The sequence below is a fragment of the Schistocerca piceifrons genome, chromosome 8, assembly GCF_021461385.2.
Source record: "Schistocerca piceifrons isolate TAMUIC-IGC-003096 chromosome 8, iqSchPice1.1, whole genome shotgun sequence".
Classification (NCBI taxonomy): Eukaryota; Metazoa; Arthropoda; class Insecta; order Orthoptera; family Acrididae; genus Schistocerca; species Schistocerca piceifrons.
This window is the reverse complement of record NC_060145.1, coordinates 244,681,161-244,697,689: the sequence shown is the minus strand read 5'-3', so window position 1 is coordinate 244,697,689 and position 16,529 is coordinate 244,681,161. Positions and strand designations below refer to the sequence as shown.

General features: G+C 42.8%; 1 protein-coding gene across 1 annotated transcript; it reads left to right on the top strand.

The window, feature by feature from the left end:
* Positions 1 to 5,924: 5,924 nt before the first annotated feature.
* Positions 5,925 to 16,327, top strand: LOC124711283 (endocuticle structural glycoprotein SgAbd-5-like). The gene is made up of 3 exons (XM_047241282.1): positions 5,925 to 6,058; positions 10,297 to 10,418; positions 15,294 to 16,327. The coding sequence occupies exons 1-3, from the start codon at positions 6,050 to 6,052 to the stop codon at positions 15,484 to 15,486; spliced, it is 324 nt and encodes a 107-aa protein (XP_047097238.1). The 5' UTR covers positions 5,925 to 6,049; the 3' UTR covers positions 15,487 to 16,327.
* The last annotated feature ends 202 nt before the right edge of the window (positions 16,328 to 16,529 follow it).

The following is a 16,529-nucleotide window of genomic DNA, read 5'->3' as shown; positions in this document are numbered from 1 at the left end:
TTCCTTCGTCATTAATTTTAATCATAACACCAACTTCTGCATTTGCTCTCATTGTTCATCTTATCGTTCTTCCTCCACTTGAATAATTTCTTCATTTGTTTTTAATTAACTTTATCTATTAATTTAGACACTTTTTTGTTTCATCACCGTGTTTTTTCGTCCACACTATTGCGTTGGTTATATCTATTTCTTTCATTTAAGTTTTCATCTGCGTTATTTTGCTCATAGTGGAATAGGTATTTAGGCTATGTTTTAAATGTTTGTATGACGATTACCCTGCCAAAACTTGCAAATCTGGGAGCAAAAATATATCTTTCACACCATTGCACAAATTTAAAAAGATTATTTTGTTTTTGGTTTTTTAAGTAATAAATCGGTATTTTCAAAGAGTTGAGTATTTCAATAGATAGATACAATTTAATTCACATTTACCTCAAAAATTTCGATTGGAAATAGGAAGATATAAAAAAATTAGACAAATGAAAAAGTTCATACGATTATTAAGATGATGTGACAAAGGAGTAGAAATAACAAAATACATTTAATCCAATTAATTGAATAAAAGTGGTGATCGACGTCATTTCGATAAAGATTTGAAAATAAAAATAAATTAAGGCACCCGACGACAGTCGAACCTACAACCTACCACATGTGAAGCTCCACTGAAAATTGTACGATATAACTTTTTAACGCTACTGACGGTCTCACAAAATTCTGATTTTTTTCTTCGTCAGTTACTCGCAAACGAGGGCAACCAAGATAAATGGCTGCAATGTGTGATACCTGAGATTTAACCTACACCACCATACAGATAGTTTCAAACCGCTGGGGATGTCTCCGGGTTATAGGTTTTACCTACAACGGCCCACGTACTTCAGCTTCAGAGTACGTTTCCAGCTGCCACGTCATTTCACTCACACACTGCGATGCGTCTTATACTCGTGCCGCAGCATAACTGTGCCTGCAGGAAATCTTTTCCTTCGCTGTTATGATATGTAAATGAAAAACTGCAACGACAAAAAATCTATAATTTTTCAGGTTTTTTTTAGTATTTTGGTACGTGTGACCCATGTTTCCGTGGCTCGTTACAGAGTAATAATGATACCATTATTTTATTTTGTTCGTTACGCTAACCGACTTTGTTCCTCTGAAGTACCTTGTGATACTGAATCAACAAAACATGATGAACGGAACGCTAAGCAAAGGGATGGGGAAAACTAATATTGGTTCAAATGGTTCAAAAGGCTATAATCACTATGAGACTTAACATCTGAGGTCATCAGTCCCCTAGACTTAGAACTACTTAAACCTAACTAACCTAAGGACATCACACACATCCATGCCCGAGGCAGGATTCGAACCTGCGACCGTAGCAGTAGTGCGATTCCGGACAGAAGCGCCTAGGACAAACACATTACTTAAGAATTGGTACAGCGTTGCTGTGACAGTAATGTACACGTTATCACGTGGCGTATCCTATTGGGTTACAGGCGAGTACTTGCAATGTGTGAAACTTGCACCGTCTAGTATGCACGCTGTTTTCTCGTTATTGCCACCGGACATTAGTTGTATTACAGAACGGCACAATCAGCAGTCTGAAAGTATTTGACGAAGTAATGTGTCAGTGAAGTAGAATGCTTCATTTGCTTTAAGAGATTAACAACGGGAGGAACCAAAAGACACTTGCCGCATCGTATAACGAGAAAAAACAAAGTTAACACATCGTTCATAGTTTGCAATAAAAATAGAAAGTAGATGATCTGTTGCCTCTGGCCGGCCGGGTAGCCGAGCGGTTCTAGGCGCTACAGTCTGGAACCTCGCGACCGTTACGGTCGCCGGTTCGAATCCTGCCTCGGGCATGGATGTGTGTGATGTCCTTAGGTTAGTTAGGTTTAAGTAGTTCTTAGTTCTAGGGGACTGATGACCTCAGAAGTTAAGTCCTATAGTGCTCAGAGACATTTGAACCATTTTTTATTGTCTCTGTTTGGATAATAAGCCTTTATCTGACTGTAGCTCTCGAAAACGTACAAATTAACATGAAATATACATCTTAACCTCAGCTTTCAGCCTCTGTCACAATCTATTCGTAATTCCTAAATGGTCAAATATTCCTCAAGTACAACATGATTTCTGGGCGGAGTCTTAAAAATTTAGAATCGATAGGAGAGCACTGGAGATTTTTTTAGTGTTCAGCTTCTTCTCACTTTTCAACAAAAGCAGCGAACGGTGGGCGGACAAAGTATTGTGTTATGTGCCTATTTAATTTAGTGTTCTGGTACTATTTTTTCTGAAACTTCAGGCGTGAAAATTTTTAGTCTTTGTTCCATTTCTAGGTTTATCATAGGAAATGATAGGAATAAAAAACAGAAGTCCGTTATTTCAGGAAACTGTTATTTTGATCGGTTTTAGCATTCAGGTTAAACCGACGTTGAAAAAACCGGTTTAACCGAAAACCAGGTGTTTCAGCGATCACCGCCATCGCTAGCTCAGCATTTCGTCGATGTGCCGCCCCTCCACTGCATTCAGCGAACCCACACGCGAGATGTGTATCAATCAACTATCTATAAGCAAACTTATCCGTACCGCTGGGTACCACTGTTAAAGAGGGAGAAAACCCCAAACAGAACTGAGCAGTACCGAATGCAAACTTGGGCGAAAAGATAAGTGGACCTTAGCGTTGTCCACAGTAAGTACGACGTGTGAATGAAACAAGATTTCTTCCAAACTACCTGTAGACACACAGTGCATAACATCGACATTTGTATTGTCGTGCAGATATTTTTCGTTCAATAGAGATACAAAATAAATTATATAAAACAAATCAAATGCAATAATTGTATAATGAGCTACCGGGACCCAAGAGTATCTTACACCAATATACTCATAAAAATATTTACGAACAATCTCCTGCAATTTTTCGGTCGAGCTCGTTCACCTAGTCCTTTAGTTTCTTTGTTACTACTTCGACACTTAAGTTCTATAACAGTGGTGATAAATTGCGGTTATACATTAAACGTTCCCAAAAACCGTTCCATAGACTCCAAATCCTTTCAGGGCTCTCCGGAAATTTCAGTAGTAAACCTCTCCGTGATGCTCAATACCCCTCTTCCACCGTCTGCCACTGGAGTTTTTTCAGCATCTTGATAACGCTCTTGCGTCGATTAAGCGAACCCGTGGCGAAACACCCATGTTCGATCTTCTGTATCTCTTCTATCAGTCCTACCCATTTTGATGAACAATACTCAATAATTGGTCGAACAATCGCCTTGTAAGCCATTTCCTTCGTTGATGCGTTACATTTCCTTAGGATTCTTCCTGGCAACCTCAGTCATATGCTTTTGTTATGTTTAGTTTATATGGTCATTCCACGTAATATCTTCCTGGACAGTTACTCCTAGATGCTTTACAATAGATAACATTTACAGAAATTTGTCACCAACAGTGCAGTTGTACAGTAGTGAATTTCTTTCCTAGGTATACACAGTACTTTACATTTATGTACCTGCAGGCTCATCTGCCGTAGTCTACAGTAATTATCAACCTTCTGCTAGTCATTCTGCATGTTGATATTGTTTTCTGAGATTGCTAGTTTCTTATAGACGTTTGTTATAGACAACTACATCATCTGAGAACAGTCTTAAAGAGCTTCCGACGCTTTTTACTAGATCTTTTATGAATAATATAAACAGTAACGGTTCCACCACAACTCCCAGGTGTACTTTTACATCTGTCGATTTTGTTCTGTTTAAAGCGAAGTGCTGAGTTCCTTCTGCATGGAAATCTAGAATCTGGCCCGAAAATCAGCGAGCTCGTATTTTTTCCCTCACTAAACGGCAGTGCGGGATGGTGTCAGATGCCTTACTGACGTCAATAAAACACGGCATCAACACGAGCAAATATGTCTGCAGCGCTATAAATCTCATGGGGGAACAGAGAGAACTGAATTTCGCAAGATCTTTGTTTGCAAAATCCATCTTAATTTTTGTATTAGTTTCCAAGAACGACATAAATATGAGCGCAAAACATGTTCCATAATTGTACAACAGATTTACGTCAACGATAAAGGTGTAATATAACTCTATGCATCATATCCATGGAGAAGAATTAAAAACTTTGAGGTTCACCGATGACATTGTAATTCTGTCAGAGACAGCAAAGGACTTGGAAGAGCAACTGAACGGAATGGACAGGGTCTTGAAAGGAGGATATAATATGAACATCAACAGAAGCAAAACGTGAATAATGGAATGTAGTCGAATTAGATCGGGTGATGGTGCAGGAATTAGATTAGGAAATGAGACGCTTAAAGTAATAAATGAGTTTTACTATTTGGGGAGCAAAATAACCGATGATGGTCGAGGTAGAGAGGATATAAAATGTGGATTAGCAATGGCAAGGAAAGGGTTTCTGATGAAGAGAAATTTGTTCGAGTATAGATTTAAGTGTCAGGAAGTCGTTTCTGAAAGTATTTGTATGGAGCGTAGCCATGTATGGAAGTAAACGTGGACGATAAATAGTTTAGACAAGAAGAGAATAGAAGGTTTCGAGATGTGGTACTTCAGAAGAATGCTGAAGGTAAGAGGGGTAGATCAGATAAATTATGAGGAGGTACTGAATAGAATTAGGGAGCAGAGAAATTTGTATCACAACTTGTCTAGAAGAAGGGATCGCATTGTAGGACATATTCTGAAGCATCAAGGGATCACAAATTTAGTATTGGAGGGCAGCGTGGACGGTAAAAATCGTAGAGGGAGACCAAGAGATGAATACACTAAACAGATTCAGAAGGATGTAGGTTGCAGTAGCTAATGGGAGATGAAGAACCTTGCACAGGATAGAGTAACATGGAGAGCTAGTCATCCGGCGTGGCCGAGCGGTTCTAGGCGCTACAGTCTGCGACCGCGCGACAGCTACGGTCACAGGTTCGAATCCTGCCTCAGGCATGGATGTGTGTGATGTCCCTAGGTTAGTTAGGTTTAAGTAGTTCTAAGTTCTAGGGGACTGAAGACCTCGGGAGTTCAATCCCATAGTGCTGAGAGCCATTTGAACCATGGAGAGGTGCATCAAACCAGTCTCTGGACTGAAGACCACAACAACAGCAACATACACATTTTATGTAAGGCCAAAGCCTATTACGGGTTTTACTCAGCTTGTTTTAAAAAATTCTACTTTCAAAGCCACTGAACGCTTCCCTCATTCCTCTCTTCAAGACTATTTTTGGTTCGTTCAGCTTTTGCTTGCCAGCTATGTTTTCTTTCCCTGTACATCATTACACTAAGAATTCTGTAAATTTCGTTTCGTTTTACATACCTCCACGGAGTCACCTAGAGACGTGTATTCTATCAATTTCACAAACGTTTCCGCGTTTCTTTTCTAAAAAATTCCCAGTCCAAAACCAGCCGCAACTCTAGGCTGTACCCGACAGCGGTGTCGAAACTATACACTTTCCACTCCTAGGTTACGAATGAGTGTATGACATAACGGTAGGCAAATGAGCGAGTCACTCCTCCCCGGCGAAACCGCTAATAGGAGAGATTCGTCGGCCCAGCCGTGTCGCCTTGCCGGGCCACTCCGTCCCGAGGTTGGACCTTGTCCGCGCTGGCCTTGAAACTCGCGAGCCCGCGCAGCTCTGGTGGGGTCATCACGAGCCGACTCTGAGCGCATCTCCTGACCCAATGGCCCCTTTCACTGCGAACCACGGGCTGGACAAGCTAAAGGTTACCGCCGTTGCCGCAGGCGGGATTCCGCACTGCAAAAGGTACGCTACGTGTTGCCCGCCGAGACCGCACAGGTGGTGGAGGGGAGGCCGGCTCCAGAGCACGCAAGCGGGCGCCGGCTGATGGGGGAGAGGGGTGGGGATGGGCTGAGTGTCGCGCGCGTCGTTTGAAGATGAGTCGTCCGGGCCGGTGAGGGGGGGGGGGGATGCGTCTGCCGGCCAGGCCGGTGTACCCCTATATAAGACTGCCGAAAGCTTTTGCGAGCCACAGGACCTCAGCAGTTCCAGCAGTCCACAGCCAGTCAGCGAGCACCACCACCACCAACACCAACCATGAAGACTGTAAGTGTGCGCTTCATCGGCTCCACATTTCTTGCACACACCGATTTCTAGCACATTTTAGATTTGTAACGATAGACTCTGTTCATCTCATCAAGATGCCTCGGTTTACGTTACTCTCATCATTTTATATCTGGCTGCATACTCTGCAAAACACTTAGAACTGCATGGCAGATGAAACTCACCACGTTCGGGTTTCTTCCAGTTTCAATTGCGAACCGAGCGCGGGAAGAATGACTGCATAAATATATTTGTGCTCTCTATTCTTAAACTGGACTCCTCCAGAGTGACTCCTAAGCGTTCAGTCACACTCAGAACTTTTAACGGGAATGGGTCAGCAATGCTGCCTTAGTTTGTAATCGTATACTTCATCCTTAAATCGAAGTTCCATTGATTATAGCCTATTTTGTGTAGTATTAAGCGTGTTCAAGATATTTCTAGAACAACAGAGACCTGGAGAGGTTTTCCACAAGGACAATTTGTCTCCAAAACTTCTGATACAACTTGTTCTCCTATTCGAGAGAAGTGCGAAACCAGCGGTTCTGATTCTGATTTACTGTGGTTCTATTGCATTTTATCAGGCCGACTGGGTTAACTGGGCAGCCCTTCAAGAGGGCATCATCCCTAAGTCTAAACAGTTGATTATCCACGTAGAACTTGGTGAAACTAGATACCGTCTATGGCTCTTCAGAGCTATTAAGAAGTTACAGTCATTGGAATATAGCAGGTCACAGCATTCAGTAGCCGGCCGATTCTAGTACACGCTGAAAGCCTTAGCGATTTTCTATGGAGATCATCTATCTGTTGCATCATAAAATGAGATCGGAGGGTCCTGAGTCACCAGACCTTCTAGGATTGTATTGTAACAAAAGATGGCAACTGATCTATCATCCACATCACATATATTCCATTCGCAGCTAAGCTAGAAGCCCTCAGCGTAAAGGTTTCCAATGTTACTACGATATACAGTTCACATTGAGAAACTGCTTCGTCTTTTACTAGCAAGTTATGGAAAAGACGTTAAAATTTAAATTCTTTCAGTACCTTTTTTATTTCTTTACATGAATCAGGGAACATTTTGGCATAAGTAACGTTGCTGATGTCATGTACTTTGCATTGCAACACATATTGAATTTATAGATCATTATGCTGACACTCTAGACGCAGCATGAATATATCACTTTTGAAGCTGTTTACCTGTAGTTCCGTTTGACACAAGTTAACTCTCATTGCGTTAAAGTTTTTCTTTACGAACTAACAATAGGCTGAGAATAGTAGTTGATTGTTATTATTTTCATATAGGGAACAAGTCGACAGTTGTACATACAGTTCCTGTGATGGTAAAGACATGGATTCGGGCCCCAGACGAAGAGTTGATAGGCCACTAGGTATCATTCTTCAGGGACGTAACGAAAGCCTGGTATTAGAAATACACAGAGCTGTTCCCTATACCATAGGGAACTTGTTCAGTGGAGAATTCTGAAAGAATGCAAATACTATGAAACAGCATATAGGCTCTAAATCTCTTCTTCCGATATGATTCGAAGTACATAACAAACACTAGGATATTCTCAGTAAATCTGAAGATCATTGGAGGTTTAGTCTTCTAGGCGCACAGTCTTCATCATGGTCCTCTTCAGTTTCTTCTTACGAATCGACGTTTCGATCGTTCTGCTGGGATCTTCTTCAGAGGCTTCTGCTGTTCCTTGTAAGCCGTTCTACTTTTCAGCTATTCAGCTGCTCAGCTGTTCAGTTGACTGGAACACTTACCAATCCTGAAGGTGTTGCTAGTATAGGGTTCGAAACGCCGATTTGCGTAAGAAAAAATTTATGAGTAACGTGACATGGCCTAACAGACTAAGTGATTTTATCTTCAGCTTGATATTCTGGTCGAGGAGACGCAGTTCAAGTGACAGGCCAGTGCTATTATGCTTTTCGTTCACCATAGCCAAATATCCAGCTGCAACGCAGCGTTTAAAGTGCGAGCGAGACGAGGTCCAGGTTAAGACGTAAATGCCTGCTATCTCCTACACTGGTGCCGCTAATGAATGCGCCGCACGCCGAGGACGGAACCAGGCATGAATGCGGAAGCTGCCCTGGCTCGCCGCTGGTTGGCACCGCTTCTCGCTGTCTCGAGGACACGTGACGACACGAACCTACTTGAGAGACTGGCGAAGCGCCCACTGGCGACAGTAACGATAACTGCCGCACTAACTGTGAGACAATCCGCCCCCAGCATGTCAGCACCTGGCAGATCTTACAAGGTCCCGAGAGTCTGCCGCATGTCCTCGAAACTGCATCTGTTGTATTGGTTTGCGGTACCTTTTATACGTGACTGAAGCGGTTACTTGCCAGTCACTGTTATCTTCAGCATTTCGTTGAATGTGAATGGAAAACATTTGTCCATTTGAAACATACTTCAGTTGTCTAATTCTGGTGTACTGCTAGACTTACTAACTGTTCTCCTTGTTCATGTTGTGATACGTTACCAGAGAGTGAAATTCGCGAAGTGTGAAAGCGTTCCGTATGGTTCCTGCCAAATATTTCATCCAGTTTATCGTTAGAGCTATGGCTACGCCTTCGGCAGGAGATAACTTAAGCGGACGAGGCCATCGCCTGACATCACTTAAAACGAATACTGTAGCTCAGTTTGTAGTTCACATGGTGCCAGAAGAAATCAGCATACGTATATGCCACGAATAGAAATTAACAGAAGGGATTTGTGGTGTAGAACTGCAAAATAAAGTACAGAAACAACGGAAATAAATGTAGTAGAAAGTACTTGATGAAAAATCTGTTTCGAGTACACAGAGAAAGGGGCATTTACGGAAGGGACAAATACACCTTTCCGTAATCGGACATCACCGGTGACTATTCTCATATACAGAACCGTAAACAATCCCCTCTGAAGCTTAAGAGGATCATTTACCAGTGTGCATAGCATTAACTGTGGACGGGCGTCAGGAGATAACATAGAACAAAAGGTTTAAAAAGCGCGTTTCAGTGAAGTATTGTCCGTCCCCGGTAGCTGAGTGGTCTGCGCGACAGAATGTCAATCCTAAGGGCCCAGGTCCGATTCCCGACTGGGTCGGAGATTTTCTACGCTCAGGAACTGGGTGTTGTGTTGTCCTAATCATCATCATTTCATCCCCATCGACGAGCAAGTCGCCGAAGTGGCGTCAAATTGAAAGACTTGCACCCGGCGAACGTTCTATCCGACGGGAGGCTCTAGTCACACGACATTATTATAGTGAAGTATTTCCTTCATTCGTACATAACGTAACTGCGAGGCGTTGATGGTTTGTGATGGCATCGTTTCTGCTTAAGAACAGATACAACGTCACGACGCGGCTGGGACATTGATGCTTTTTACGTCCATTATCGGACATTATTAGCGTTCCTAAAATTTTTTGATACATACCCCTGACATAAATAAAAATCATTCGGTTACTGGTAATTACCAAAGTGTGTTATTACTTATCCTTCCATAATATAAAAAGGAAATCACATGACAAACTATGAAGGATCATATCGTACTGAAATATTATTACGAAACGAGGTTGAGAATCCTGTCTGACCAACGTGCAAATTCACTGATTCTCATCGAAGGGTATCTAGCAAGGTTCCTCAAAAACTACAACGACCGATTCCTTCAACTGCTGTCTCCGACAAAATGCACGTCGAAGAAACGCATCCCATTAGCCATACAACAGCACCTGCTTATAGTGCTTATAGGTCTAACTCTTGATCAACTGTTTGTGTTAGGGAAAATTAACTAGCTAAAATATCCCTTCACGTTTATCAATAAACGTTCATGCCTCCATAAAGTAATATACGTAGTATAAGGTAAGACAGTTTTCGATATTCCAGCTGTTCTAAAATTTAAGCAAGTTTTCGGTAGACATAAATTGTAGTATTATATGCATCTGATCGAATGGGTGAGCCCTCCAATTCTCTCTCCCTCTCTTTATGTGTCTTTCTCTTCCATTTATTACGCGACTATTCAGCCAGCCCATCGATATTCACATTTCAGCAGTGCTGACTGTAACTGTCGGACAATCAGATGTGCGCTTGCATGTACGCAAAATGCGTTTAAATTTCACGCTCGTAGTGATCTCCAGTTAACAAGGTATAGTGGCTACCGCAGGACTGCAGTCCAACATACACCATTTCGCCCACTCAAGATTCAGCTTTTTGTCACTCGTGTCGGTAATTAACTCCACGGCATTTGGATGTTTCAGGTTCTGATTCTCGCAGCCCTGGTGGCCATCTGCGCAGCTAGGCCCCAGCAGGCCGACCCGAGGACGGCAGTCATCGAGGAGCTGACCAGCGACAACATTGGTGTTGGACCCTGGAGCTGGGGGTGAGTAGCTTTCTCGATCCACATCCAGAACTAACAGACAGGTGGTCCAGTCAGCTAACCATGTGACGGCAGCAGGTAGTGTACCTGCAGTGCAGTGTAAATCGTCCAGCAGGCACGGACGCAAGGAAAATGTTTCGTTTCCGTGTGCTGGATGTAGGAGAGAACTGTGGTCTAATCGCACCTACCGCCTTAGGGTTTTCTGTGGAGAAAATTCTGAAAGATGGTCCAGTCAGCTAGTATAGACTTTGTATAAATACAGACTATATTGATACGTGGTTCGCAGAGATGCCGTAAATGGAAAGACTTCTATCAATATCCATAAACGACACCCTACTGACTGCAGGTAGCAATTTCTGGTCCAAAGACATTCTTCGTTAGTCAGTCACTACTGGCATTATTCGGATTCTTCCCCAATGTTTTCTCATCTGTGACAACACCTGGTGTCTTAATTTACATAGCAAGGCACGTACATTTACTAATTCTCGTTTGCCTTGCTCCTATCCAAACAAGTGGCTAAATCCGGCAACTACCTTCACATGTGAGCAGTATTCAGCCACAAGCGAAAGGCATGTTACGAAAGCGTCTTTAATGCCTCTGAAGAGGGCAACGCCGGGTCAGCGGCGCTAACTGCCGTCTGCGAAGACGTTCGGGATACCCGGAGGCAACGCTAATTGGGCAGCGATCGCGACCCTCCTGGGCCAGGCAGCCGAATACTCAGCAACAGCCGGTGCCAAAGCACCTCACCTGCCACTGGTCTTAACAGGGTCACGTCTCTTTATTTCCTGATTTACTGCTGCGTTTCATTTCTGTCCATAATATCAGTACGCTGAGAGCCAGAAACGTCTTAGGAATTAAGGAATCAATAAAACAGACTTTAAAATTCGCATTTCGCCATCGGATTTCTGACTAGTTTCATGCGGATCTCCACAATTTTCTCTCCTACATCAATTCCAGTGCTATTTACAGCGAAACTACTGAGAAACTAGAAAAAATATGTGTTTTAGCCTATAGTCGCCATTTTCTTACTGTTGTTGTCACTGTAGTTTAAAATACATATTTTAATCGTTGTTCTATCCGACAGAGTGTTGAGAATATCCCCTAAATAAATATGTTTATTTCTTTAGTGGAATTTGTGTGCCCCTAGTATTGCGTCCTAATTATTCCTTCTTCTAGATAGTGTTTTTAAATTATTCCGTTACTCCCCGATTCTGTGGAGAAACATATCATATATTTTCTAGTAGTGCACATATTTTTCAGGATCCTTGTGTAGCTTCGCAACTCAAACCCTTCGATTCTGCACTTTTCCCACAGTGTATGATTCGATTCTATGTGTATCTGTTCTCCACAACCGAGTTGGTCGAGCAGAATATCAACCATGGATTTTATGGAGGAACAATCTATCCATTCACATGAGAAGATTAATGTAAGCTACGAAACATTTCTGGGATACTAACAAGGACTTTCATTTCAGTTCCGTTGTACACTTATGGGCTTAGTCAAAGCATCTACAGCCTTTCTTTTATTAAAAAAACAGTGATTGAGAAACGTAGCTGCTGTCGTAGTAGGCGCCAATTCATGAGACCTAATGGTGAAATATTAGAAAACTGAAACTGATCATGAATGATACCGCCTACGAAACACTTGCGCGTGAATTCTGCCTCTGGGTCCGGTTTACAGAGGACACCACTAATGGGTACACCATTATTTCATTCGTTGGAGGATGCAATACGATTTTTTCAAAAGACAAGCGTCAGTGTACTTACTAAAATATAAGAACTATCCTTGGAAACAGAATCTAAAAATAACTGGGGTTAGTGCATAAATGATCAGCGTCTTAGTGTGACCCAATCTTTCCTTGGAGGTAAAACAGTAAAGTGACTGACTGAGGAACTGCTCATTGAATATAAAGACGGTAAGATTTCGACCGGGGAAAAAGGAATGCCACCGTCTAGCATGAAGTTACGCCTTGAGACAGATGATGACACTGTGGTCAATAGCTTTAGCTGGTTTGTTGTTCTACGGTTACTTTATGCCCGCATCTGTTTTCATATCGTCATGATAAAATTTGACTACACATTGCTGTCGTGGAAATTTATAATTATTGACTCACCGCCGTATAGAACCATACAAGTTATCTTTCTTCCCATTCTCTATATCTGAGTGAAATGGGAAGAAGCCATAATATATGGCACAGTATCGTTTTTTAATCTACTCATTTTACCCTTAGTCGTAGACAAACCTGTCCAATGTTGTAAGAAACGACTGTCTTAGGGATACGGAGAAACGGATACATCACCATGATGTTTGCACGCAAAATCGGCTCGACCAGTGCTATTGCCAATGAAAAATGCATGAATTAAGCTTGAGAGGCTTTGTTGCGCTGTTGTATCAAGCAGTACGTAAACACTGGGTGCACGGAAAGAAACAGAAAGCACCGGGCTTCTAATGGCCCATTGTTCTTGTGACACCACCCATAACCTGCGGATTAATTGTTTGAAACACAGACCGTCTTGCTTTAGCGGCACACTTGCACAATGTTCAGACTGCCATATCGCGATGTCAGACGTCGAGTTCGCTTTCAAGAGATCGTTTTTCTATTCTCTTCAGAGTAACCCACAGACGGCCTACGGCCTTACCTAATTTCAGGGTGCAGAGCACCAAACAATAGCCGCTGGGAAGAGATTATGAAAGAACCACGTAGATGGAGAAGAAGAACAGGGGGAAGATGATGGCAGCTGCCAATTACGTTTAGTCGACAGCGCCAAGGGAACCACTGATAGTTTGGCATAAGGGAATACTAACAATTCAGTCGCAATGTCCTGTAGTTAGCGTAATATTCTGGCAATCTGGTTAACACTTCTCTCATTACCACACTAAAATAAGATGTTTATTATCCACTAAATCATAGTGGAAGCATTTTCTTCCAAGGTTTGAGATAGGCGAAAATTTTAATTTTTTTATCTGCAATGAACTTTATTCAAAGTGATTGTGTTCGAGGGACAAGGTGCGAATATCATCCCAGTCTGGTCGTGCGAAGTTATTTATGGTTTCCTTGTACAACCGTAGACAACTGCTGGAATATTTGTATAAATAAAACCGACTGTAGCTTATTACTCTATTCTGACTGAGCTAGCACTCAATTTCTGATGACAGTGATATCAACAAGATGAACCGTAGTCGGCTGAGTCAACTGTATAAACCGATTTTGGTAAAATACTTTTATGTCAAAATCACAGTTACCATTTTTTCACTACAACTGCTTCACCACACAGTCAGCTAATTACAATGATTGTCATCGTTTGCGAATCACGTTCAATTTGCAGCCTTCGTCTTGACATTACTGATATCAAGGCATTAAACGTAAACCTGTCACAAAACCGCAAGTTCACGGAGCAGTTAGTGGTTATAACTTCACCTAGTCATGTAGTTGTAAGGGGACCTACAGTTAAACGTGGGCTCCGAAATACGATGGAACTCGGCATTTATCACGTAACAAACGTTGTAAGATTTGCATGTAGTGATAAATTACAGAAAAAATTCCAGTGGCTCATCAAGGATCGAACCGCGGTCCTTTGCATGGGCAATGTGGTAATTTATCATTTACCCGCCAACCCGAACTGTAAAATACATGGTGAATGTACGGTGTTATGAAATTTCCTTTCAGATTAGTACTGGGTTTGACAGTGCCCTTGGTTTATAACGACGATACGAACTTCAACTATCCAGGGATGCTGCACTGTTACGCTCAGGGGTCGAACTGGCAATCCTTCAGACATTTCTACATGTACACCTACATCCATACTCCGCAAGCCACCTGACGGTGTGTGGTGGAGGGTACCTTGAGTACGTCTATCGGTTCTCTCTTCTATTCCAGTCTCGTGTTGTTCGTGGGAAGAATGATTGTCGGTACGCTTCTGTGTGCGCTCTAATCTCTCTGATTTTATCCTCATAGTCTATATGCGAGATATACGTAGGAGGGAGCAATATACTGGTTGACTCTTCGGTGAAGGTGTGTTCTCGAAATTTTAACAAAAGCCCGTACCGAGCGACTGAGCGTCTCTCCTGCAGAGTCTTCCACTGGAGTTTATCTATCATCGTAACGTTTTCGCGATTACTAAATGATCCTGTAACGAAGCGCGCTGCTCTCCGTTGGATCTTCTCTATCTCTTCTATCAACCCTATCTGATACGGATCCCACACTGCTGAGCAGTATTCAAGCAGTTGGCGAACAAGCGTACTATAACCTACTTCCTTTGTTTTCGGATTGCATTTCCTTAGGATTCTTCCAATGAATCTCAGTCTTGCATCTGCTTTACCAACGATCAACTTTATATGATCATTCCATTTTAAATCTCTCCTAATGCGTACTCCCAGATAATTTATGAAATTAACGGCTTCCAGTTGCTGACCTGCTATTTTGTAGCTAAATGATAAGGGATCTATCTTTCTGTGTATTCGCAGCACATTACACTTGCCTACATTGAGATTCAATTGCCATTCCCCGAACCATGCAGTAATGTACAGGATGCTGCATAGTGAATCAAGTTGTTGGCTATGATTCTAACATGAGCTTCCTCCTGCAACAACGAGTCCCGGAAGACATTCAGGAGAACTGTAGATGTCGTCAAGTACGAGTGGGGTACTGGCAGAGTGAAGCTACGGGACGGGCCGTTAAACGTAACTAGGCTGCTCAGTTGGCAAAGCACTACTCCCAAAAGGCAGACAGAATCCAAACCAAATTCGAGACATAACTGAAATCTTAAAAGTATGATGATGTCATACTTCGTCTGAGAGCTGAGGACATTTTACCTAGCTTTTATGCAGCTGTCTGTAAATGGCGACCGAATCAGTAACCACAACACTTGTTTACTTCAGATACCGCACCAGCAACGGCATCTCGCAGCAGGAACAGGGCACCATCGAGAACCAAGGCTCCGAGGATGAAGCCATCGCCGTTCGAGGCAGCTACTCCTTCATCGGCGCCGACGGCAAGACCTACACCATCACTTACGTCGCTGACAGGAACGGCTTCCAGCCACAGGGTGACTTCCTGCCCAAGCGCCGATAAGCAACCCTCTACCGCACACCGCCTCTGAACCGCACGAGCTCCGTTTTCGCCGACAGTAGCTATCTCGCCCTTGTAAGCGAAACGCCACCATGAACGATGCTTGTAGACTCTAGCGTCGATTGTCGCGGGGTTTCTCGACACTGAACCGACCAAAGCACGCACACACACACACACACACACACACACACACACACACGCACACGCACGCACACAAGCATACACATGTATACAGATATACTTGCAATAGCTGCACCAAGAGGATGCTGAAAGCATCTGTACTGTAACAGACACTTGCTTTAACTCAAGCACATCACATCAGCAGTCACAACACATTAACTAATTTCTGCGTCGAAACATCGGCGTCGCACGGCCAGTACTCAGACTCACACGGAAGCATTGCCTGGTCGGCTGGAAACGGAGTACATACAACAAAGAGCGGTAGGTGACGAAACTACGAACATCAGGCCCGACGAAACTTAGCTATGGACTTGGGATGCTATTTATTTTCCCAAAAAGTAACCCGTTCACTTTCTTTCTCGCCTACCTTACCCTACCTACACTTTCTTCCAGAGGGAGGAGGATGGGGACATACGAAGAGCGTACAATTAGTATAAAGCGGACTGTGGCTCAGACATGGAAACTTCTCGTTACAGAGACGTATCTACCACTATTACTCTACGTGGCAATTATGTACTGTAAATAAATTCACCGAAGCACACAACTCGACACACCTGCTCATGATTTTCTATTTTTTGTACTATACCTATCTACTTAGCCTGTTCGGTGTTGTTTGTGTGTAAGGTGAAGTGCATAAATAAAGTACAACTCAAAACATATAAAAGGTTGTCCGTATTATTATTTCTGTCTTTCCTATCGACCTAGTTATTCCTAACGCACATTCCAGCCTCGCTGGTAATAGACATGTCGTTCAGATATCCTTCACTCAAATATTCTCTATGCCTTACGTCATATTTCTGTTATGACCTGTGAGAACAACAGCAATGGTGAATGTCTCGTGTCGCTACACAAAAACGACACGAAAA

What these genes read in the sequence shown, in the direction of transcription:
- LOC124711283 (XM_047241282.1), top strand. An exon ending in GTTGGACCCTGGAGCTGGGG is followed by an intron (nt 10,419 to 15,293) that starts GTGAGTAGCTTT and finishes TGTTTACTTCAG; the next exon opens with ATACCGCACCAGCAACGGCA.